At 40.1% G+C, this 24,173-nt stretch overlaps 1 protein-coding gene across 1 annotated transcript in view; it reads left to right on the top strand.

The window, feature by feature from the left end:
- The first annotated feature begins 4,209 nt into the window (after positions 1–4,209).
- VPS4B (vacuolar protein sorting 4 homolog B) overlaps positions 4,210–24,173 on the top strand; it is a 31,188-nt gene continuing 11,224 nt past the window's right edge. Inside the window, exons 1-5 of the mRNA XM_036823421.1 lie at positions 4,210–4,514; positions 15,250–15,361; positions 16,680–16,836; positions 19,947–20,014; positions 23,663–23,782. Of these exons, the coding sequence (XP_036679316.1) occupies positions 4,488–4,514; positions 15,250–15,361; positions 16,680–16,836; positions 19,947–20,014; positions 23,663–23,782 (484 nt within the window). The 5' untranslated portion in view covers positions 4,210–4,487. The remainder of the gene's footprint in view (positions 4,515–15,249; positions 15,362–16,679; positions 16,837–19,946; positions 20,015–23,662; positions 23,783–24,173) is intronic.

Here is a 24,173-nt window from a genome sequence, read left to right as displayed (position 1 = left end):
AAGAGGATTTTTGCTTTTACGGAAAAATCAGGAAGAAATATAGTTCAGTGTTTGTTTCGCAGTGAGTTACAGAGTTACCACCACGGAGAGTGGCCCCGCCAGACTCCTTCCCCGGAACTACACTCAGCATATCAGCATCGAGCCGCCATCGCTTTGAACTGTGTCTGTCAGCCCCTGTGCTTTATCTCGATTTATTCTCTGCGTCTGTTAGCAAGATGTGCTCTAAGGTGATGGTTTCTTTGCTTTACGCCGTGTCGGCTTATGAAGCTTTCATAGGAATACTCTTTGGAGAGCAGGGGAAACTTGTATCTGACCAAGTCAGGACTCTACTAGCTACTTTCTTCTAAAAGGAACAAAGTTAGGCAGGGAGGGAAGGAGGGACAAAGGGGGTGGGGACTTTTCAATGAATCCTTACTCCCTACAAAGTCCAGACTCCTTATCTCCAAAGCCTTGAACACCTGGCAGTGCCCACGGGTGCCTTTTTAGCTTCCTCTTCGGCCACTCCTTCCCCGCAGCTCCCCTGGCTCCCTACATTCCAGCCATCCCTCAAACACGTCATATACTCCACCCTTCCATGCCTTTATTCATGCTTTTCCTCTGCCTGAAACGGCCTAGCCTCTGTCAAAATCAGTTTTAAGATTTGAAGATTCAGTTTAACTGATACCTTTCCTAAGAAATTCCTAAGCACTCCTTCCAGGTTCAGCATTCTCCCTTCTGTGGCGCCACGGTGTGACCTGCCTCCGTTCCAGCACTTGTCACCGTTCATCTTCTGATACTGGACCCGAAGTCAGGTTCCCTTGGTTCAAACTCCAACTCTGCCAATTAAGAGCTGCATGGATTGGGGAACTTCTCTCTCTCTCAGGCTTGGTTTCCACATCTGTAAAAATGAGATACTTAAGATCTACTTCACAGAATTAGGAAATGAGAAAATATATGTGAAAATACTTTGTAAACCATTGAGAATATAACATTTTTACATTTACGTATTTAAACATGTTGCACTGGAAAAACTCAGTTCTTCCCTGCCAGGTCTTTCTTCCCTGCCTGTCTTTTTTACCTACACATGCCGTACTTCACTTCTGATACTTCTGGTTACCAAATACTCGAAGGCTTTTCCTCACACCAAGCAATCCTCTGTGACACCAGCTGGGTGTTTTGCAATTTGATTCAATTCTGACACTACCTGGAGACAGTGTCAGATCCCACAAGTTAAGGGCTCCGTCCCACAAGACTGCCACACACACACACACACACACACACACACACACACTCCTCGGATGCCAGTCACAAAACAGGGGTGCTAGCTGTGCTTCTGACCGACTGGCTATAGATCGGAGGTTACGATGACCCCCTCCTCAGGTTCAATTAATTTGCTAGAGCAGCTCACAGAACTCAGAAAAACATTTTACTTGCTCTTACCGGTTTATTATAAAAGGTTATGATAAAGGATACAGTTGAACATCCAGATAGAAGAGACGCATAGGGCAAGGTATTTGGGAAGTGGCGAGGAGCTTTCAGGCCCTCTCAGAGCCCATCACTCTCCCAGCACCTCTACGTTCACCAACCCAGAAGCTCCCTGAACCTCATACTTAGGGGGTTTTTATGGAGGATTCATCACATCATATAGGCATGATCAATCATTAACTCCATTTTCAGCCCTTCTGCCTTCTCAAGAGGATGGAGGTGGGGGGCTGAAAATTCCAAGTTTCTAATCATGGCTTGGACTTTGTGGTGATCAGTCCTCATCCAGGAGCCCACCCAGGGTCACCTCATTAGAACAAAAGACATTTCGATCACCCAGGAAATTCCAAGGGTTCAGGAGCTCTGTGCCAGGAACCAGGGGCACATTTCTCTCAAACATGTAAAAGGTAAAAAGTTTCTATTCCATTAGAAGGTAAACTCCCAAAGAACAGGACTTTTTAAAGAAGGATGTTATTTTAAAATAATATTTACAAAAGAGTTGCAAAGATATAGAGGATTCCCATATATGCTTCACCCAACATCCCCTACTGTTAACATCTTAAATAACTATGGTATACTTATCAAAACTAAGAAATTAGCACCGGTATAATACTATTAGCTAAAATACAGACTTTATTCAGATTTTATCAGTTTTTCCACTGTCTTGTTCTGTTCCAGGATCCAGTCCAGAATCCCATATTGCATTTAGTTGTCAGGCTCCTGCAATCTGTGACAAGTTTCTCAGTCTTTCCTTGTTTTTTCATGACTTTGACATTTTTGAAGTGCACTAGTTAGGTATTTTGTAGAAGTTAAAAAAAAACACCTCAATTTGTATTTGTATGGCACTTTCTCATGATGAGACTGAGGTTATAGATTTTTTAAAATACCGCAGGTGACACTCTCCTCATTGCATATCAGGGAGCACATGGTATCAACAGGACTTATTACTGTATTGGTGATAAAAGAGGAATTTTTGACTGTTTGGTTCATATCCAGCACCTAAAACAGCCTGGCACATGGTTGTACTCAACTGTGGTACTCAAATGAATTCTCTTTTCACTATTATATGTCTTGCCTTCCACTAAATTGTAAAATCCTAAATGGCAAAGACCACACCTTATTTGTCTTTGTAGGTTCCTAATGCCCAGTAGACTTGTCTTCAGTGGGTGTTCAGTAAACATTTAGGGATTGAATTGAAAGGTAAATTGGAATCTGATTGTATCTTCAGGCAAAATCAAGCTTGAAAGACATTAAGGAACCAGCAACTTATTTTAAGCAGCTCCGTTAAATAGTTTAATATATATTAAATGTCTATTATGTGCTGATGTTCTAAGGGCTGGAGTCCCTATAGTATTTTATCAGTAACTGGAAGGGGACAGTGTGGGAAGGAAGGAGAACTGATAGACACAGGCAGAGAGAGGGCTTTAGCTTTGAGCCTGCATGATGGAGATTTGGTGATATATTATTCTGAGGAGAGATCAGAGAAGGAAGTTTGGGGTATAAGATAATTAATTTGGCTTTTAACGTGTTGAATTTTTCTTGTGGGAAAACCCTATGGTTTTTTGGAGCTCTCTGGGAGGTAGCTATAAATGCTGGGCAGAGGACAGGGCAGGCCTAGAGATTTAAATTTGAAGCCATTTCTATTCTATTGCTACCTGGAGCCCAGGAAGGGGATAAGATGAGCATAGCTTGAGTAGTGAAAAAGAAGAGGATGTCAGACTCTTGAGGAAATTCTGCCCTTAAGAGTAAGAAGGAGAGAAAGTGAAGAGGTTAGAGAAAGGACATTAGGACACTATCCGGAAGAGATTGCAAGAACTGGGTAGTTGACGATACTAAGTAAGAAGCGAGGGAGGGAAGTTCTTTATTTAGAAGACACCAGATGTTTGGAAAGAATTAGGGAATGAGTGGGAAATAAAACGTTGGAGTGATTGAACATCTATTTCGCTTTCCTTTGAGAAGCTAAACTAAATGAAAGGAAGAAAAAAATGAGGACTGTGCCCGCAAACAACAGAATGCTGGAAAAAGGTCTTATTTTAGTTCTGCCAGTAATCCCTGACATCTGTGGTCTCGCATAAAGCACGCACCTGCTCAAGCCATTAACCTTCCCTGTAACGTTAACTGGAATAAATAATATCTGATCTAACAGTTTCACAAGACTTGTGTTCAGAAGCCTGCATCCCCACCAGACTGCCGTAAGCTCCTTGAGGGCAGCGCCATACATAACTTTTATTGAAATTCTCGGGGCTTCCTAGAGCCATGACAATAACCACTGGAAAATGCTTGCGGGATGAAGTGTACAAGTGTAGAGCTTGTTATTGCGCTAAGGCGTACAAGCGCTAAGGCGTAATGAGACCTTCCTGTTCGTTTATCACTGTGCAATGCGCCTAACCGCGCAGCACTAGCATTCTCCACAACCCTGAGATAGGTACTTTAATTACCTCCACTTTACACAGGAGTAAATCGTAACGGACCCAAAGTCACCAACCAGTGGGTCTTGGAGACGGGATACCTTTTTTCACACAAAAGCCATAGATTGACAGAGCACTCTCCATGCTCCGTCAAGCGAAAGAAGCCAGAACCAATAACTCATCTCAAAGGCTAAGACATCCGTAGAAGGAAGAAAAGGGAACGGTTCTCGACCCCGTGCGGTCCCACTGCCCGTAGGTCGGAGCCACAGTGCGCCTGCGCGCAGCCTGACTTCCGCCAGGCCTCGACGGGTTTAGTTCGGGACTGGGTGGCGCGCATGGTGATGACGAAAGCGGAAGTACTGAGGCTGGAGGCCGGACGAGAGCCCGGAGGGGCTCGGGGTTGCGGAAGTTTTGTGAAGCGGGGTGGGGGGGGGGGGTCCGCCGGCTGTTGGAGCGCAGTGTTGTTTTGGAACAAGTTCCGGAGAGGAGGCCGCCGCTTGAGGTCCAAGAGCCACCGGCCTGCGCACGTTTGGGGCAGCTCTGGGCTCGACTCGACGTTGCCACTGTAGGTTTCCTCTGCCCCCGTTCTTCCTCGAGGAACCGCCTCGTATCTCCGCCATGGCATCCACCTCGACCAACCTCCAGGTATCGCCATCCTCCCGCCCCCTGGAGAGCCCAAGCCAAGGGGAGGCGCTGGGCGTGGGGTGGGAAGTGGGGGGCGGGGAAGAGGGAGGAAGCGGCGGCGCGCCGGCCCAGAGGCAGGTGGGAGAGTCGGACGCTTTCCACCTGCTTCCGGGGTTTCCCAAGCCCACTGGCTTTGTGGGACTTTTGACTTTTGTTGAGGCTTTTGTTTTTGTTTTTTCCTTTTCAAACCAGCCGAGTTTGAACCGAGCTGGGCAGAGCTTTGAACAGAGGCACGAACGCTGCAGTCAGTGTAAGGGAGAGAGGAAGGAACATAATGTATCCAGTGCATTACGCTGGACCAGTTGTAAATAGGGTGGTTCGAGTTCTCTCCTAGTTCCTCAAGCTGGTGTAGCAAAGCCTTTCTTTTCGAGCTGTCAGGTGAATAGAAACGTGAGCACAGTCTCAGAATCTGAGGAATCCGTGAATTCATTGAGCTATACGTTCAGGTGCACGCTAATGGCTCCCAAAATATAGTATATAAATAAGATCATGGAGTTTTCTTAAACTCCTTTGTGACTTCTTTCCCACCCCTACCGCAGTGAGTTCAGTGTTTTGTTCATAAAGCATGTAATCCTGATACTTTAGACTTAATTGTTAGACCTCTGTGAAATGGAATTCATTTGAGATGAGAAATGTTTGAAACAGTGGCTCCCATCCCTAGAATGGACCTGGGGCTTCAGTGGAGTTTAGAATGTGACTTAACCTCGAGAGCTCCAGTGCACTAGTCAAGTTTGGGACAAAAGAGTAGCGTGAATCCCTATATTGAATCTTTGTCTTGATCTTGCAGTTGAAAAGGCTTTTGTTGAGTGCCTGGTACAGGCACCTGGGATAATTAATAGAGAATCTACTTAGCCCAGGATAATTGATCCTGAAGAAAAATCACTGAAAGTAGACTGATTCAAATCGAGATCAAATTTTCACCAAAAAGGAGGTGGGGCACTTGCTTGGGACTTTTATCGTGAAAATCGACCCAAAAGATTATGAAAATAAATGTTTTATGTCTTTCACAAAATATAATTACAACGTGACTTATTTCTTAGAATAAAGAATAAGTCATGTGTTGATTTATGTGTATTTTTTCCAACAAGATTTCATTAAACTAAGACGCAACAATCTTCACTTAACATTAGTGTTTTTGTAGCACCATTCAGAAGGGGTCTTTTTGGTAAATGTACTTGGAAAAAGTATTGGTCATTTGATAAAACTATTGTTCCTTTGAGGATCAAAGGTGATTTCTTTTGAAGTGCCTATCTTGTCTTCATCCTTGTTGGTTTGTCAGTTAACTGCATAGTTTTATTCGACCATCTTTTAAAAACGTTTTTATTGAAGTTTTATTGATTTACAGTATTATATTAGTTTCAGGTGTACAGCGTAGTGATTCAGTATTTCTACAGATTATACTCCATTAAAAGTTAATACAAGATAATGGCTGTAATTTCCTGTTCTATACAGTATATCCTTGTTGCTCATCTGTTTTATGCATAGTACACCAACTTTTCATTTGTCAAGAGTTTGCATGTGATTTGGGCATTCTACAATATAATTTTCATCTATTTACTGATTTTTAAATTTTGAAACATTTGCAGTTTCATTCTGTAATCCGTTGCATCATATTTGAATTGGATTGTGTATGTTCTTCAGTGAATCAGCTCGAGATTGACCCATATTAAAGGCATAATTGATAGTGTTAAACAGAGGGAGAGATAATGAGTTGTACTTTTATCAGTGGTTGGGTCACAGGTGTGCTTTCTCATTCAAGCTTTTCCACCTTCTAATGTAGGAAATTTGGATGAAGAATATTCAACTAACGAATAACTTTCCCACTGAACAAGGCAAAATCCCCATAGCCAGATGCTTATAATTAAATGGAGGAATGCAGATAATTAAAAATCAAAATAAAATAATGCAGTAATGCTATAATAGAATTAAAGGTTAGTGTGGGAGGGCAGAAAGGAAGGGCTTGTGTAACTCATCAAGGATAAATGAGAAATGTTCCACAGAGAAGATGATGTGAGCTTAGATAAGAGTGAAAGGTACTGACACTAATTGTCTGCCTGGTGTTTGATGTGATCTCATTTAGTCCTCAAAACAACTCTTCAAGGTATTACTCCAGTTTCACAGTATAAGAAACCAAAGCTTATTACGTTTATGATTTGCCCAGAGACATACAGTTAATTAGTATTGAAGACTTGGATTAGTTTTGAATCCAGGGCTTTCTGCTTATAAGTTTGTGCTTTTTCACTATGAAGTCATGCCTTCTTGGACAAGAAAGTGGGATGCATTCCAAGCAGAGAAAAACAACATATGCCTCAGCCTAGAAGTGTAACAAACCTCGGAGAGGGTTGGGAGAAACTGCAAGTTCATTGTGTATAGAACTCAAAGTTTACTCAGTCCTGAATATTTACTTTTCTGAGAGTCTACTATGCCATGCATTTTGCTACATGTTGGGGAATCATAAAAGAAATGTATCATCCTTGATTTCCAAGGGCTTATATTCTGATGTGAAAACATCAGACATATAAAGGGACTACTAGGATACTTCGTGACCTTTGGAAGGGTGTACGAGAGGCAGTGGGAATTTAGAGGAAGCATAGGCTAGGCCTCCTGGGGGTGCTGGGGAGGACTTTGCAGCTGGAGGACCACAATGACTGTGCTGAGTGTTGGAGAAGCTGGAGTTTTACAGGGAGACAATGGGATAGGGTATTCCAGGCGGAGAGCACACTGTACACAAAGGTACGAAGTCTGAGCCATCCAGGTTGTCCCTGTAGTTTGGTGTGACGGGAACGGAGTATGCCAGGTGAGAGGTCGAGCCTAGTTAAGCCACATGACAAGGAGCAGTGTGTGCTGCACAGAGGTGATTGGTCCCCATCCTGCTGTAGATGGGGAGTCAGAGGAGGCAGTAAGCTCAAGTTTTTGTTTTAGAATGAAACCATTGTGTGTGTACAGGGCACAGCTTGACATGGGGATTACAAGAAGAGGGGGCATATTTGGGGCCAGGGTGGTCCTGAACTTCTGGGGCTTGAAATGCTTGTGGGGACAGTCAGGTAGAACTGTCCATTGAGCAGCTGGGTATGTATGTCTAGAACTTAGGCTAGGCTGGCAATAAGGATTTGGGAGTTAACAGCATACGGATGGTAGCAGAGGTGTGGCCGTCTTGGAAAGTTTATAGAATGAGGAAAGACAAGGACCAAGGTACAGACCCAGTAGAATATCAGCGTTTAAGGAGAGAGAAAAGGGAGCCTGAAAAAGAATTGTGACATAGCCAAGAGTAAAACCTGGAGAGGATGGTGCCTTGATGGCCAAAGGAGGCCATGTGAGGTGTCTCTTACGAGGGCTAAGTGCTCACGTAGTTACCCATAACTAGATAAGTGAGAGATCTGGCAGTCAGGGAGCAGGAAGCATTGCCGTGGGAGGAATCAAGAAACCGAGATGAACTTCGGGTTCTCTTTGGGACTTTGCTGTGGATGTGAAGAGGTAAGTATTGAATAAGATGGTAGCTACATGGGAACCTTAGAATTGGGGAAAGCTGGTGTGTTTCTGTTGGTGTTTTGTAGCTATGAGCCTAAGATAGGACTTGCGTACATTTTTATGCTAAGGAATGCTCCCCAAAAAAGGGAAAGGTTAGGTTGGGGAGAACAGTTTAGTTGATATAATTGAGGGGACTGAATGTCTGAGGAGGAAGGTAGGAATGGGCTCCAGAGCACCAGGGAAAGAATCAGCCTTGAAAGACGGGGGCTGAGACATGTTTCCTCCTGAGATGGGTGGGTCTGGAATTTACCCAGTTTCCCAGGGTTTTCTAGCATGGACACATCATGGTCTCCTAATCTGAAAAGGACAGTCCCAGGTGTTCCCAGCCTTTGTGCCTCCATATTGATGACTGGATCCTGGCTGATCCTGAGATTCAGTTAATCTTGTGCCAGCCTCTTTGCAAGACTCCAGAATATAAAAAAGCCAGTACAACAGGCATGACTCCTTTCCTCATGGAGCCTACACTCTAGTGGGAGAGGACAGACCAAAACAGAACAAAACCCACATGCACAGAAACACCACTGGAAGGATTTTAAACAGAAGAGTGGTGTGTTTTAAAATTGAATAAATTTGGGAATCATCAGCCTAAAGATAATCAGCTTCAATCATTGAGAACAGCTCACATAGGGAGGGAGTAAACAGAAAGAAGCCCAAGCCCTGAGGAACCCTAATGTTTCAGGGTCAGTTGCAAGAAGAAGAATCAGCAAAGGAAACCGAGCAGGAGCTGTCAGAGGTGGGAGGAAAACGGGGAAAGTGGTGCTTGGGAGCTCAGCAGAGGGCAGTGTTCCAGAAGGGAAGTGATGCTGTCGTAGAATATTGTCGAGAGATCAGGATGTACGCAGAGCTGGTCTTTGGATCTGCACCACAGAGAACCCTGATATGAGCAGTTTTATTGATAAGATAAGGGACAGAAGCCCAGATTGGCAGCTGAAGGGTAAGTAGAAAAAAAGGAACTGGAAAGAGTAGAGACTGCTCTGGTGAGATTTGGGTTCTGAAGGTAGCAGAGAAACAGAAGCAAGCTGAAGGGGGTTTTAGTGTCAGGGATAGCTAAAGGAGGGCTGTTTGCGTGCCAGCGGTGGAAGTCCCCTTCCTTGTGGAGCTTCCCTGTATATTAAAGGAGATGGCCAATAAGTGAGTATACAGGGGAATAATGATAAACACAGCAGTGGGATAAAAGTGCAGAGTGAGGGGAGAGCTGAGATCAGGGGTGGGGTGCAGCCTTTGAAGTAGGAGATTAGGGAGGGCCTCTCTGAGGACTTGGCATGTGAACTGTGCCTGAAAACGAGACCATTGTGCATCCATCTGGGGAAAGAGCAGGGAAGAGTGTTGTGGGCAGAGGAGTCCTAGTCCGCAGGCTGCCTGAGTGAAGGGGAGCTAGAGGGTTTCAGGTGAGACCCAGACAGAGCCAGGGCCCAGGTAGATCACGGCCCAGCATTTGGGATTTATTGTTTGCAGTGGGAAGCCATCAAAGGGTGCCCTTCACTGGTGCTGCGTGGACTTCCGTATCAAGTGTGGAAGCAGGCTGGCCGCTTAGAGGAGGCTAGGCGGTAGGTTTGACAAATGTGATAGTGGATTGAGCTAGGGTGGTAGCGATGGAGACGGTCAGGATTATATTCTGAAAGAATAATTGGCACTCCCAAACCATGCAAGACACAGTTAATTTTGTTTCAAATGAAAAATGCTAACAGAAACAAGGGTGAAGTGGAGCATTCATCAGGGGAAAAACAGATGCATATCCTCCAATCATCATCTTTGATTAAAGGTTTAACATGTGCTGTCCAGTATGGTAGCCACACGTGGCAATTTAAATTTTACTTAAATAAAACTTAAAACTCTTCAGTCACATTAACCAAAAGTTTCAAAAGCCATATGCTCCGGTATTGGACAGTGCAAATACAGATGCATCCATCATCAGAGAAAAGGCTGCTTTAAAGTGATTGGTACCATATTTGGAGCTAGATTATTAAATACTGACTGTACGAGTTTTAACAAATGTCATTTTGGTTCCTAAAAGAGGGCTGACAGCAAATGAGGGGAATGCGTAGCTGAAGAGGTGAGTGGCACAGCAATTCAAAATAGCATAAGAAGGAAATTATAGCCAGAAAAAGGAAGGACTTACTTCTGCTGCGTGACTTAGCCTCTGAGCCTTCTGGATGCATTTTTATAAGACCAGGTACACCAAACCACCAGTTGACCAGGTGCTGTGACTCCGCCCTTTATATCCTGCTGAGTTTACCAAACTTGGAAATTTAGCTGGAAGTTCAGGCTATTTGAACTGTGAAACATGTACTGCTACATTTTATCAGTTCTGAGACACACCGTTTATTTTTCTTCCCTCCTGCCACAGCAGAGGGAAGGCCTGTTCCTCCCATTTATCCCATCTCTATGCAGCCCATGAGCAACTGCTTCAAAATATAATATTTTCAACATATGATTAGTTTTTGGATTATTTGAATAATTTCTTAATTGTATGCTTATTTTTAATATAGCATAACCATGATTATTTTTTTCTACTGGCTCTTATTTCTGTTGAATAGTTTTACTACCTAAATTAATCCAGGTGGTATGTTTCAGTAAACCATGCTTGTTCTTAATTTGTATGTGTGTGCGTATTTTAAAATATTAAAGATAGTTTTCTTAATGAAAATTTTATTTTGAGATGATTGTAGATTCACATGCAGTTGGGAGAAATAATACAGAGAGGGCCTGTGTACCCTTCACCCAGTTGTCCCCAGTGTCAGCATCTTGTAAAACTATAGTACAGTATCACAACCCGGATGTTGACATTGATATATTCCACTGTCTTACTCAGATTTCCCCAGTCTTAAGTGTGTGTGTGTGTCTGTGCACACAGAGTTCCGTCGAGTTAATTCCTGTATCCCCCGCCGTAGTCATGATACAGAAGAGTTCTCTCCAAAAGGATCCCTCTCATTGCCCTTTTATAACCACAGTTACTTCCCTTTCTCTTCCCCCCGCATTCCTGTCTCCTGACAATACTAAACGGTTCTTCACCTCTGGTTTTGTCATTTGAGGTTATGTGAATGGAATCATGCAGTACGTAACCTTTTGGGATTGGTTCTTTTCACCTAGCTTAATTCCCTCAAGATTCATCCAAGTTGTGTATATCGGTAGTTCATTCTTTTTTGTCACTGAGTAGTACTCCCTGGTCTGGGTGTACCACGGTTTAACCATGAAGGGCATCTGGAATGTTCAAGTACAAGTTTTTGTGTGAACGTAGTCTTATTTCTCTGAGATAAATGCCCAGGAGTGCAGTTGCTGATTCATGTGGTGGTTGCATGTTTAGATTTGTAAAAAAAACAAACCTGTTTCCCAGAGTGACTGTACCATTTTACATCTCAGCAATGTATAAGGGATCCAGTTCTCTGTATCCTCACCACTATTTGGCATTGTCACTATTTTTAATTTAAGCCATTCTGGTATGTGTTTAGTGATATCTCACTGTGGTTTTAATTTGCATTTCCCTAACGGCTAGTGATGTTGAACATCTTTTCATGTGCTTACTTGCCATCTGTATATCCTCTTTGGTGAAATGTCTATTTATGTCTTTAGCTTATTTTCTACTTCAGTTGTTTTTAAACTTGATTTTTGAGAGTTCTTTCTGTATTCTAAGTACTAGTCCTTTCCCAGACATGTGGTTTGCAAACATTTCTCCCACTCTTTGGCTTGTCTTTTCATCCTTTTAACAGGCTCTTTTACAGACCCAAAATTTTTAAGTTTGATGAGGTCCAATTTATCATTATTTTTTTTTCCTTTGAGGTGTAATTGATATATAACGTTATATTAGTTTCAGGTGTGCAACATGGTTCAATATTTGTTTATATTGTGAGGTGATCACCACAGTACATCTGGTTAACATCTGTCACCATACATGGTTACAAAATTTTTTTCTTGTGGCAACTTTCAAAAATACGTAATAGAGTATTATTAATTATAGTCACCATGCTACACATGACATCCCCATGACTGACTTACTTTATGCTGAAGTTTGTACCTTTGGACCCCCTTCACCCGTTTCGTCCACCCCCCACCTCTGGCAACCACCAGTCTGTCGTCTGTCTGTGAGCTCATTTCTTGTTTTTGTTTTTGGGGGTTTTTTTTTAGATTCCCCATATAAGTAAGATCATGTGGTATTTGTCTTTCTCGGTCTGACTTATTTCACTTAGCATAATGCCCTCAGGTTCCATCCATGTTTTTGCAAATGGCAAGATTTCCTTTTTTATGGCTGAATAATATTTGATATATATATTTTTTCTTTATCCAGTCATCCATTGGTGGGCACTTAGGTTGTTTCCATATCTTGGCTGTTGTAAATAATGCTGCAGTGAACATGGGGGTGCACATATCTTTTCAAGTTAATATTTTCATTTTCTTCAGATAAATACCCAGGAGTGGAATTGCTGGATCATATGGTAGTTCTGTTTTTAATTTTTTGACGAACCTCCGTACTATTTTCCATAGTAACGGCGCCAATTTATACTTCCATCAACAGTACACTAGAGTTCCCTGTTCTCTACATCCTCACCAACACTTTTTATTTCTTATCTCTTTGATAATAGCCATTCTGATGGGTGTGAGGTGATAGCGCATTGTTGTTTTGATCTGCATTTTCCTGATGATTAATGATGTTGAGCACCTTTTCATGTTGAGTACCTGTTGGCCAAATGTGTGTCTTCTTTGGAAAAATGTTTATTCAGATCCACTGCCCATTTTTTCAAATTGTTTTGGGTTTTGCTCTTGATTTGTATGAGTATTTTATATTTTTTGATATTAACCCCTTATCAGATATGTATGATTTGCAAGTATTTTCTCCCATTCAGTAGGTTACCTTTTCATTCTGTTGATTATTTCTTTTGCTGTGCAGAAGCTTTTTTGTTTGATGTAGTCACACTTATTTTTGCTTTTGTTGCCTTTGTGGCATCAAATCCAAAAAATTATCACCAAGACCAACGTCAAGGAGCTTATCATCTATGTTTTCTTCTAGGAGTTTTATGGTTTCAGGTCTTAATGTTCAAATCTTTAATCCATTTTGAGTTATTTTTGTGTATTGTATAAGATAGTATTCATTTTCATTCTTTTGCATTTGGCTGTCCAGTTTTCCCAGCATCATTTATTGAAGAGACTGTTCTTTCCCCATCATATGTTCTTTGCTCCTTTGTGGTAAATTAATTGAGAACATATGTGTTGGTTTATTCCTGGGCTCTTTCTTCTGTTCCATTGATCTGTCTTTTTTTATGCCAATATACTGTTTTTATTTTTTCTTTTTATATATTGTGCTTTTGGTGTCAAGTCTAAGAACTCTTTGCCTAGCCCTAGATGGTGAAGATACTCTTTGTTTTTTCTAAGAATTTTATAGTTTTACATTTTATATTTAAGTCCATGATCCATTTCAAGTTAATTTTTGTACAGAGTACAGGGTTTAGTTTGAGGTGTTCTCCCTCTCTCTTTTTTTTTGACTTATGGATGTTCATTTGCTCTGGAACCATTCCTTTAAAAGCCTATCTTTCTGCCATTAACTTGCCTTTCTATATCTTTGTCAAAATTCAGTTTGACGTAGCTGTATGGATCTATTTCTGGTAGTTTTTTTTTTTTTTTAAGTTATTTACAACTTTTGAACTTACAAAACAGAAACAGACTCACAGACTTAGAGAACGAACTTATGGTTGTGGGGGTGGGGGAGGGACAGTTAGGAAGTTTGGGATGACATGTCCACACTGCTGTATTTAAAATGGATCTGGGCTTCCCTGGTGACACAGTGCTTAAGAATCCGCCTGCCAGTTCAGGGGACGCGGGTTCCAGCCCTGGTCCGGGAAGATCCCACATGCTGCGGAGCAACTAAGCCCCTGCGCCACAACTACTGAGCCTGCGCTCTAGAGCCCGTGAGCCACAACTACTGAGCCCACACGCATCACAACTACTGAAGGCCCCAAGCCTAGAGCCTGTACTCCACAACAAGAGAAGCCACCGCAGTGAGAAGCCAGCGCACCGCAACGAAGAGTAGCCCCCGCTCGCCGCAACTAGAGAAAGCCCGCGCGCAGCAACAAAGACCCAACGCAGCCAAAAATTAAAAAATAAAATAAGTTTTAATAAAGTAAAATAAAGTGGATAACCAACCAGGACCTACTGTATAGCACAGGGAACTCTGCTCAATATTATATAGCAACCTAAATGGGAAAAGAACTTGAAAAAGAATAGATACGTGTATATGTACAACTGAATCACTTTGCTGCACACCTGAAACTAACGTGGTATTGCTAATCAACTCTACTCCAATATAAAATAAAAAGTTAAAAAAAAAATACTACAAAAGTTGCCCATTTCATTATGGAATTTCTGGAAGATGTGAAGAAGTAGAAAATGAAAAAAATTGAGTCTTATCAAAGATAAGCTTTGTGAAATTTCCTTCCCATCTTTCTTCTGTGCTTTTTAAAAGTTTATTTATTTGTTTGCCGTTGTTTCAAATACTTGATCTCATGCTATATGTAAAAATTGTATAATGCTTTTTAAAAACTTCCATTATTCATTTTTCCATATTATTACGAATATTGCTTAATATTATTTTAACAATTCTACTTTTTATATTGTGTGGCATCTTTTTGCTATTTAAAATTTAAGTTTTCAAGTTTTGTTTTTGTTTTTTTAAAAGACCTCTCTGGTTTGTCTTTGCTCAGTGAACCTTTTAGTTAATTACTGAGTTAAAAGATTTCGGTATTTTTCAGACTCTTGGTATTTCATTGCCCTATTGCTTCTGAAGGGGTTTTACCCCATTTAAATTTTACTGTTGTCATATGCTTTAGACATTTGATTTTTGAGAATTTCCATAAATGCTTTTAACTTGAATTTTCATGTTACTTGATTATTCCTTACTAGCCCTGAGCTTGACTTTTGTTGAGTGAAAAATTATGTGAGAATCTCAGTGATTGGTACTAGATAAAGAGGTGTTCAGATAGCATTTACCTGTAGAAGAAATGTAATTTGCATTTTATAAATAATTATAATTTATAATACAATGCAGTTGTGATTTAGAAAAAAAAGGTAGATTGTTATAAGGTTGCTTTCATTTTTAAAGAAAACATTCAACATGATTATTTATTTCAAACTTATGCTATGCTTTGATTTTGATGGTATGGTTTTGCCTCCCTTCAAACAGAAAGCGATAGATCTTGCTAGCAAAGCAGCCCAGGAAGACAAAGCTGGGAACTACGAGGAAGCCCTTCAACTCTACCAACACGCTGTACAGTATTTTCTCCATGTAGTTAAATGTAAGGTCATCATTTGTTGTTTTATTTAAAAACACTAAAAGAAAAGGTTATTCTATTTCATTTATAAAAATTGAAGTACAATGCCAGAAGATTATAAACCATCAATTTGCAAAAAAGTCCCACTAGCTTCTTAGTAGTTTTTAAGTACTCAGCCAACAGATGTGCACAGCTGTCATAGTTATTACTTTGTACACCTAAACATATTAAAATGCCATATAGTCAGTGGAAAAAAGTTTTCATTTTACTGGTTATGTACCCAGATTATGTAATCTGGACCTACTCATTTTCTAAACATCTCTTTGAAAATAGATGTTTTAAAAATAGGTTGGGGGACTTTCCTGGCGGTCCAGTGGTTAAGACTCCACGCTTCCACTGCAGGGGGCGCGGGTTCGATCCCTGGTGGGGAAACTAAGAGCCCACATGCTGTGCGGCGCAGCCAAAACAGAAACAAACAAAAACAGGTTGGGAGACATTTTGTGTATTTCCAAATATGTATTCAGTGTTTGCCACCGCCAGCTAGTGTTCTAGGCACTGGGTACAGCGGTGAGGAAGAGATGGGTAAAGACCCCTGCCTTCATGGATCTGAAACCGAATGCTGCGCATATGTGAAATAAGACAGTGCAAAAGTGTCTTTCTGGCAAACTTAGTTTCTTTTTTAAATAAAAATTTTAGCAGTTGGATAATTTAGGATTTTCTTTTGAGCTTCCCTATTTAATTTTGAGGTTTTTCTGTCACATTAAAGTGAAACTAAGAATGAATCATAACATATAAGATAGGTGGAGCTAATCCCATACACTGTGTATATTGCTGAAGTCTCCTTTTCAAACAGCTCTCACAGGGGCCTTTAGTAAAATTACTCTACTGGTGGTACTCATAATATATGGGATTTCTGTCACTTTTTATACTCTGAAATAAAGCTTATGTAGACATTGATGTAAATGGTTAATATTGCTTTACTTATATTTGTCTTATAATTGGTTTTGTATGAGATAAGCAGCTTTCAGCTGTCTGCACAGAATGTAAGGGAAGAGTATGAAGCCCACAGAATATTAAATAATTTATTATTATTATTTAACATTAACTTAAGATATCCTAGTGTCTTGCTCAGAACTCTTTCTGACTCACACTCACTGTTGGCCCCCAACCCTGCTGGGGGAAGGAGTAGAAAAGATTGATAATCATGGATTATGATGAGCTAGAGATGATCTTTTCTCTCTCCTCCAAAATAGATTTTCCTTGTTGGGAAAGTATGTCTAGGAGTTTATACCTGTCTGTAAAGAATACTAAAGGAAAAATCTCTCTCGTTTCCCTTCAATAGATGAAGCACAGGGTGATAAAGCCAAGCAAAGTATCAGGGCAAAGTGTACAGAGTATCTTGATAGAGCAGAAAAACTGAAGGAGTACCTGAAGAAGAAGGAGAAAAAACCACAGAAGCCAGTGAAAGAGGGCCAGCCAAGTCCAGCGGATGAGAAGGGGTATGTATTTTAGAGTGAGATTGTATTGTATCGAATTACAGGATAAAATTTAATTTGTGAAGTAAATTTCTTTTGTTTAAACTGGGTGTTGGCAAACCATGACTCACGGGCCAAATCTGACCTGCCGCCTGCTTTCGTAACTAAAGTTTTATTGGAACACGGCCTCATGCCTTCACTCACCTGTTGTCTGTGGCTGTTTTTGTGCTGTACCAGCAAAGCTGAGTAGTTGTGACAAGGGACCGTATGGCCTACAAAATCTAAAATACTTACTGTCTGGTCCTTTACAGAAAAAGTTTTTGGACCCCTAGTTTACCAAGCTTCTGGGGTGATATACCTCAAATTGCTCTCCTTGACGGCCTGGTAGTAGTAGAAAAAACATTTGGTAGGAATGCTACTCAATTCTTTACCCTCTGGCCATTATGTAATGAAGTTTAAAATTGTAGGAGTAATCTGTGAATTGAATCTTTGACTAGTAGTATTGACTTAGTACTAAGCACACGGACAAAATGAAAAACAACTGGTAATGTAAAACAAATTTTGGATATGTAAGTTTTTTGATGTGGATTTGCATCAGATTTGCTTTACTTTATCATTGTAAAGAAAGCAGCACAGCATAGGTTATAAACATCAAAACCCATTTTTGAAATGTCTTCCTAGATGGGGGATATATCACTTACAGATGCAGAATTTATATATTCCGCACCTAATGTGCACATGTCAGGCTCTGTGCTGAGCAGTGGGAACATACTCTACCCAGATCCTCTGGTCATTCTATTAATTGGTGCCAGAAGTGGTTCCAAGTGACAACATACTCTGAGAATACAGGACTCTGGAGTGGGGTTATCTGGCCTCGTTGGATATGAAGGCAGGAAATTCTGGTTAGCATTATAGGATGTAATACTTACAGTTCATGGTAAGCAGTGGTACAAGTTACTTAGATAATCCCTGTGGTCACCAGGCATGGAGTGCCTTGAAGGCAGTGCTTTGGGGGCTTTGTGGCTACTACAAAAGGCCATTTTAAGAACTAGAGTTGACAGCCTGCTTCAAACTACATGGGAGAGTTTGAAAAAACTTATAAGCTCAAGGTTTTATATTCTCTGTTCAAGACATGGTCGGGGAACCAGGGAGTTCCTTTGATACCCTGAGAATATTTTATCTTATAGCTCTAGCATTGGCATGACAGAAATTAGACCCCAGCTGATGTCGTAGCTTATTGGATTTCAAAATCAGTTGAACCTCACTGGGTTTCTTATGTGAAAGTTGGGGCATGTGTTGTAAGACTGGGACTCCAAATGAAAATGAAATGAAGACTGTTGGGAAGGATCAGTTGACCTCCAGTACCTGGACCCCCAGATCTCACTGAGACACCCTGGCCAGCAGAAACGTCCTCTCCGCTGGGAGTTGAGCCTCACCTGGTCTTGCTTGGAGACCGTGTAGTGTCCCTCCTAAGATGTCTGCCTAGCAGGGGGATGCCAGTTCTGTGTTGGATGGCGGGACCCACTTTAAGCTGAAATGGGGTAAAGCAAGGAAGCAATTACCTCTTGCTAATGGATGCACAAAAACAAATGGAGATAAAGCACAGATGCTGACAGACAAGTTCAAAGCTGTGGCACCTTGGTGCCGAGATGGAGTGTGATTCTCGGAAGGCGCTTGGTGGGGCCGCTCTCACCGCTCAGGGTGTGTGCTGCCTCATAAGAGCTCACTGCAAAACAAACGCTAAATGCTATTTTCGTTTTTTGCCTTTCTTCATAAAAGCAATAATCGTCTTTGGATATCTTTCAGTTACTGAAAACGGGTACTAATGTAGGTCTTCTGTAAAAGCAAAGTGGCATAAGGCAAACTTTGGGAAAGCAGGGATCCCTGTAGTGCATTCCCTTACAGAATTCGAGGGCCAGGGAGTCAAGTTTGGATTCCGTATGGCTAGGAGAAATGCCCCCTCCACCAGGGTAGTTCCAGCAGGGGTCCCACTGCTGCCAGCTCCCTTGCCCAGCATTCCGGTGCCGGGGAGTGGGCAGAGGGCCCTGCCACAGCGCCCTCAGCAAAGCAGTGCTTTCACCTACAGGCGTCTCCTCGCATGCAGCCCCTACCGCAGTTGCTTGCTTCTGCCTTCCAGGAGGACTTCGGTCTCCTGTGGAGCCTCAGCTGCAGGGGAGCCTGGGAAGGGCAGTTTTATAGCAAGTACAGTCTTTACTGTACAGGAAAGCGCAGTAGAAGAAGGTTGGAGTGAATGTCAAGGTGAATCAGTTTGCAGTCTCCACCTTACCCATAAATAACCCCACCATCCTGTGATAACCAAGCAAGCCCATTCTGAGATAAAACCTGTCAATCTTTTTATTCCCCTTTATGTCTTATATGTGAAAAATAATGTAATGCCATATTTTTTGCTTTGAAGATTGCAGTGTATTCTGTCACATGCTAATCCTTATAATTGAATATACATTATTTCTAATTTTTTCCCTATTGCAAACAATATGGGCATGATTATCCTTGTAGTCAAATCCTTGAACTCATTTAAAATTGTTCCCTCAGAATAAATCCCTAGATATGAAATGTGTGCATTGATCTCCTTGTTCTTTGGGGTCCGTTCATTTTCATCAAAAGCTTCATCCATCCTTTGGAACCCCCAGGCTAAGGGTTATGCACCTTTGTACCTTAAATAGTTGATATTTTGGGGGTTTTTTTCCCTCCTAGTTATGGCTTCTTGTTCTAATATATAGTTTGCCTGGTCCTGATTTTTTTTATTGTTAATTGTTTACAACACTCCTGTAATTCATCTTAAATCTTTTGTGGAATGAGGTGTGGGTCATGCATTTATGAATTAATATCAGTACATAAATAGGTATGTTGTGGGAATTTGGAGCTAGTTCCTGACTTCGTTCTGGTCTTTTTGTCCATTTCCTGTTCATGATTCCATTTTGATGGGTAATATGCCTGCTTACTATTTTGTTTAGTATATTCTGAAAAGTAACAAAATAAGCTTAACTTTTAATGTGAGTGTCTTATTTTGCCACTTAAATTACGGATATTTCAGGTTAATCTTTTCCTTTATTTTTTGCCTTAGTTTGATAGCAATGAGTGATCATTTGAATATATTAAATTCTTTTTATTAGGAATGACAGTGATGGGGAAGGAGAATCTGATGATCCTGAAAAAAAGAAACTACAGAGTCAACTTCAAGGTTGCTTTAGATTTCATTTTTAAATTTACTATTTTATTTTTTAAAAACTCATAGTGAATTGTCTATTTGAATTAGGTTTTTCCCCACCTGTATTTAAATGAGGTTCAAGAACTGGCTTTGGTTCCCAGTGGTCACATGCTGGCTTTGTTGAGACCATTTTTATAAGATTTGCTCTATAGGGTCTCTAATGGGTTGGGTTTTTTCCATGCAGTAAAAATATTGTTTCATTTTATATCTGCCTTAAAAAGCTTACTCTCTTTCATTTTTTCTTATTTGCCCCCTTTTAGAGAGGGTAGCAGTTATACTATTAGCTTACTATAAAATCTGATGGTATTGAAATTTCCTGTCAGAGGAACAGAATGCATTAGGACTCACACTTGGCTTTTATTGCTGTTGCTGTAGCTTATTCATTGATGCTATTTATTTCATGTTTCCTACCTGCTCTTCCTAATCTGCTTTTTTATCCTATTTCAGCTTTCCCATTTACATTTCCCTCTTTCCGCTTTCAGTTTTTTCCCTTCCACACCTATAAAAGCCCTTTCTCCTCTACTGTAGTGAAGTGGCCTTATCCACAGGGCATAGATTGTAGCTCCATTCACATCTGGATTCCACTCTGGGATCTGCTGCTTAAATCTGTCTAGTCTTGGGCAAGTTCCCTAACCTCTCAGAGTCTGAGACCCAACTCTAAAATGGAAGTTAAGAATATTTTCAGAGCAATTAAAAGGTTAATGACAATGTAAAAACTGCCTAATATTACATCTGACAGTACTAGGGACTCAATAAATAGTAGCTCTGTGTATCTAAAAAGGCATCTATTTAATTGCTGGCTTCTATAGTTACTGAGACTTGATTGTTCTTTGATATGTTATCTAATGATTTTTCAAGTTGAATTTTTGCTCAGTCATGGGTAACATGTATTTTATTCATTTGAATCTTGCTGAATAGAACACATATCTGGGAAAGATATCCATTATATAGGCTCAGCCCATATAATGATTGGTTAGTGATTGGTGAACTTACCTAGCTTGGCCAGACCTCTAATCTTGCTATTCTGATCTCCATTTTGGTAATATTTCTGTCTTACCAACCCCTCTGGGATGTATAGGGTAATACTATAAGGATAGTATTCTGAAAACACTACAGTTAACGAGGGTATTTTTACACGCCAGCTTCAGTGGTGGGTGTAGTCCAAGGGCAGTAACTGAGTTTCCACTGCCTCGAGCAGTGTGGTCATGCTTCATCCTCAGTGAGTATTTTTGGGCAACCCAGTGGTCCATGCCAAGTGGCTTTATTTTACTTGTAAGGCAAAAACCGTTTTTCTATCTGTTCTTTTGGTTTTGTTCCTCCTCTCTCTGGCTCTGCCCCACTGAAGTAAAAATTGGATTGTATCTTTAATTTTGAAAAAGATATAATTTTTAATAAGGAATTTTTTTTTTACATTTCCTTTGATAATAAGGCCCAGGGATGTATAAAAATACAGATGCTTAAAACATTTAAATGAGGAAATTTATTTGGAATTTCAGGATGAAATAGAATATGAAGGAGTCCTAGCCTTTTGTATCTGAGAGTCCTTTTTCTCCATCTTTTAGTTTCATGGTTTGCTGATGGATTTCATCATATAATATCCTTTTTTGAATCTTTCCTCATTTTTCCTGAAACAATTTTCCAAATCTTTTTACTTCTGTTTTAGGTTATCACATTAAGTGTAATATTTTATTATTAAAATTAAAGTTCATGATTTGAATTTTCTGTTAATTTTGATATTCAGTGACTTTGAGGTTAAATAACATATTAGTATAACAGTATAATCAAAAAATGGATAAATTTATACAATTGGGAATTATCAAATTATTTGGCTTTTATTTTCTAATAATCCCTCTCTTTTAATTTTAAAAATCATTAATCAGTGTCTAATAATTGATACTACTTTGGTCTAAATAGTCTTTTATCACTGACATTCCAAAGTCACCTAACTTGAACTTTTAAAGAGAAAAGTATTAGTTAAATGTGAAGAAAAATTATGACACATTTAGAAAATTCGTAACAAAAAATTTTAGTTGACCAGATAATGCTTATATATAAGTTTACTTTTGTTTAACTGACACAAAATCCTGTCAGATGATGTAATATTTTTCTCATGTAGGGTTACTAATCTGTATGGGACATAGAAAAGAAAAGGTGAATTGACTTTTTTTCTTAATTTATACTTGCTCTGAACTTTTAGAATGCTAAAAGTGTTTATGGTTGCATTTCATTATTTTTTTTCATAAACTTATTTATTTTCATCTGTATTGGGTCTTTGTTGCTGTGTGCGGGCTTTCTCTAGTTGTGGCGAGCGGGGGCTACTCCTCCTTGCTGTGCGCGGGCTTCTCATTGCGGTGGCTTTTTTTGTTCCAGAGCATGGGCTCTAGGTGTGCGGGCTCAGTAGTTGTGGCTCGTGGGCTCTAGAGCACAGGCTCTGTATTTGTGGCACACAGGCTTAGTTGCTCTGGGGCATGTGGGATCTTTCCGGACCAGGGCTCGAACCCATGTCCCCGGCATTGGCAGGTGGATTCTTAACCATTGCGCCACCAGGGAAGTCCCTCATTTCATTTTAATGTATAGTTAAAGATTTTCATAATTTAGGGAAGTAAGTTGCAGAGTATAGCATTCTTAGAATAACAGATGATCTTTCAAAACAAGAAAAAATACCCATAAAACTAATATCATAGGTAATCAGTAGATTATGTGAGTGCTGATATTATACTTAAAACAATTACACATCACCTTTGAACAGGCTACTTTGTAGTTTGTAGTTGAGCAATTTCTATATACTGAAAATTGGGAAAGATTTTGATAAAAGATCTGGAAAGTTTTGCCAGCACGCTATAGTAAGAGAAATCTTTTATAGACTCTTACTGATTTTTACTTCTCCTTACTGCAACAGTTTGTTATGGCTTTTGAATATAGTCCAAAAACTAAATCATTTGAATGACTTTGTTAATGTACAAAAATTGTAAATAGGTCTATTTAGAAGCCGAATAGAAAATTTGGCAAATCTTGGGAAAGTATTGCAAGTCTGTAAGAGTACACCTTCTCCTCTCCATTGTCCTTGTCCCTTCCTCGCCCCTCCCTTCCCCTCTCCCTCTATGTGTCTGTCCATCCATCCATCTGCCTGTCTATCTTCAGTTAAAGTTGTTAAGTATATTTTCTTTCTGTAGTTAAGGAGAGCATTAGATCACCATTCCTTTTGGTTAAAAGGAGAAATAGGAGATATTCCAGAATCAACGTACTCAAACATTACAACTACTTTTTGTAATGTTTGGTGCTTTTCCAAGCACTCTAATATTCATTACGTCATTTGATCTTTATACTAACCTGTCTAAGTAGTTTGGGCAGATGGTATTGTTTTTATTTCACCATGAGGAAGCGGAGATAGAAAAGTTAAGTGACTTTACCCCAGGTTATCTGGCTCCCCACCCCAGGCCCTGACTCCCTCTCACTACTCCCTAACAACTTCGTCCTCATCACACACTTTCAGAAGTGTTTTTAATACATAGAACTTTTCCAGACAAAGTTATAATGCATTTCTGTATTTCATCATTATTTCATGTTGTCTTCTAAGTTTGATGGAATAGTCCTCTTTAAAGATGACCTAATGTTTTGTAGGCGCCATTGTTATAGAGCGACCAAATGTGAAATGGAGCGATGTTGCCGGTCTCGAAGGCGCCAAAGAAGCACTGAAAGAGGCTGTGATATTGCCTATTAAATTTCCTCATCTCTTTACGGGTGAGATGACTTTTAAATAATTATTTTTGATGATTTTTTTAAAAAAAATGTGTTGATGACTGAAGTAAAGTATTGTGAATTCTTGTCATTATATCACAAGTTGTTACCTTAAATTCTGTTGTAAGGCAGTGATATACCTTTACACAGATACTTATTTCATATGCATATACATATTTGTAATATATTTATTGCAAAGAAACCTAAATGTCAAGCAGTAGGGCATAGGGTAAATCATGGACATACAGTAGAATACTGTGCACTCATTAGAATATAGGATACCATTTACATTAAGAAATTTAGATCTACATTATAATTGACATAGAAGAATGTCCACCTATATTGTAAAGATCAAAACGCAAGTTACATATTATGTATAGTATGATTCCACGTT

The sequence above is a fragment of the Balaenoptera musculus genome, chromosome 14 (genome assembly GCF_009873245.2).
Source record: "Balaenoptera musculus isolate JJ_BM4_2016_0621 chromosome 14, mBalMus1.pri.v3, whole genome shotgun sequence".
Lineage (NCBI taxonomy): Eukaryota > Metazoa > Chordata > Mammalia > Artiodactyla > Balaenopteridae > Balaenoptera > Balaenoptera musculus.
Note: the sequence above shows the minus strand (reverse complement) of the source record. Positions and strands in the feature narration are given on the sequence as shown.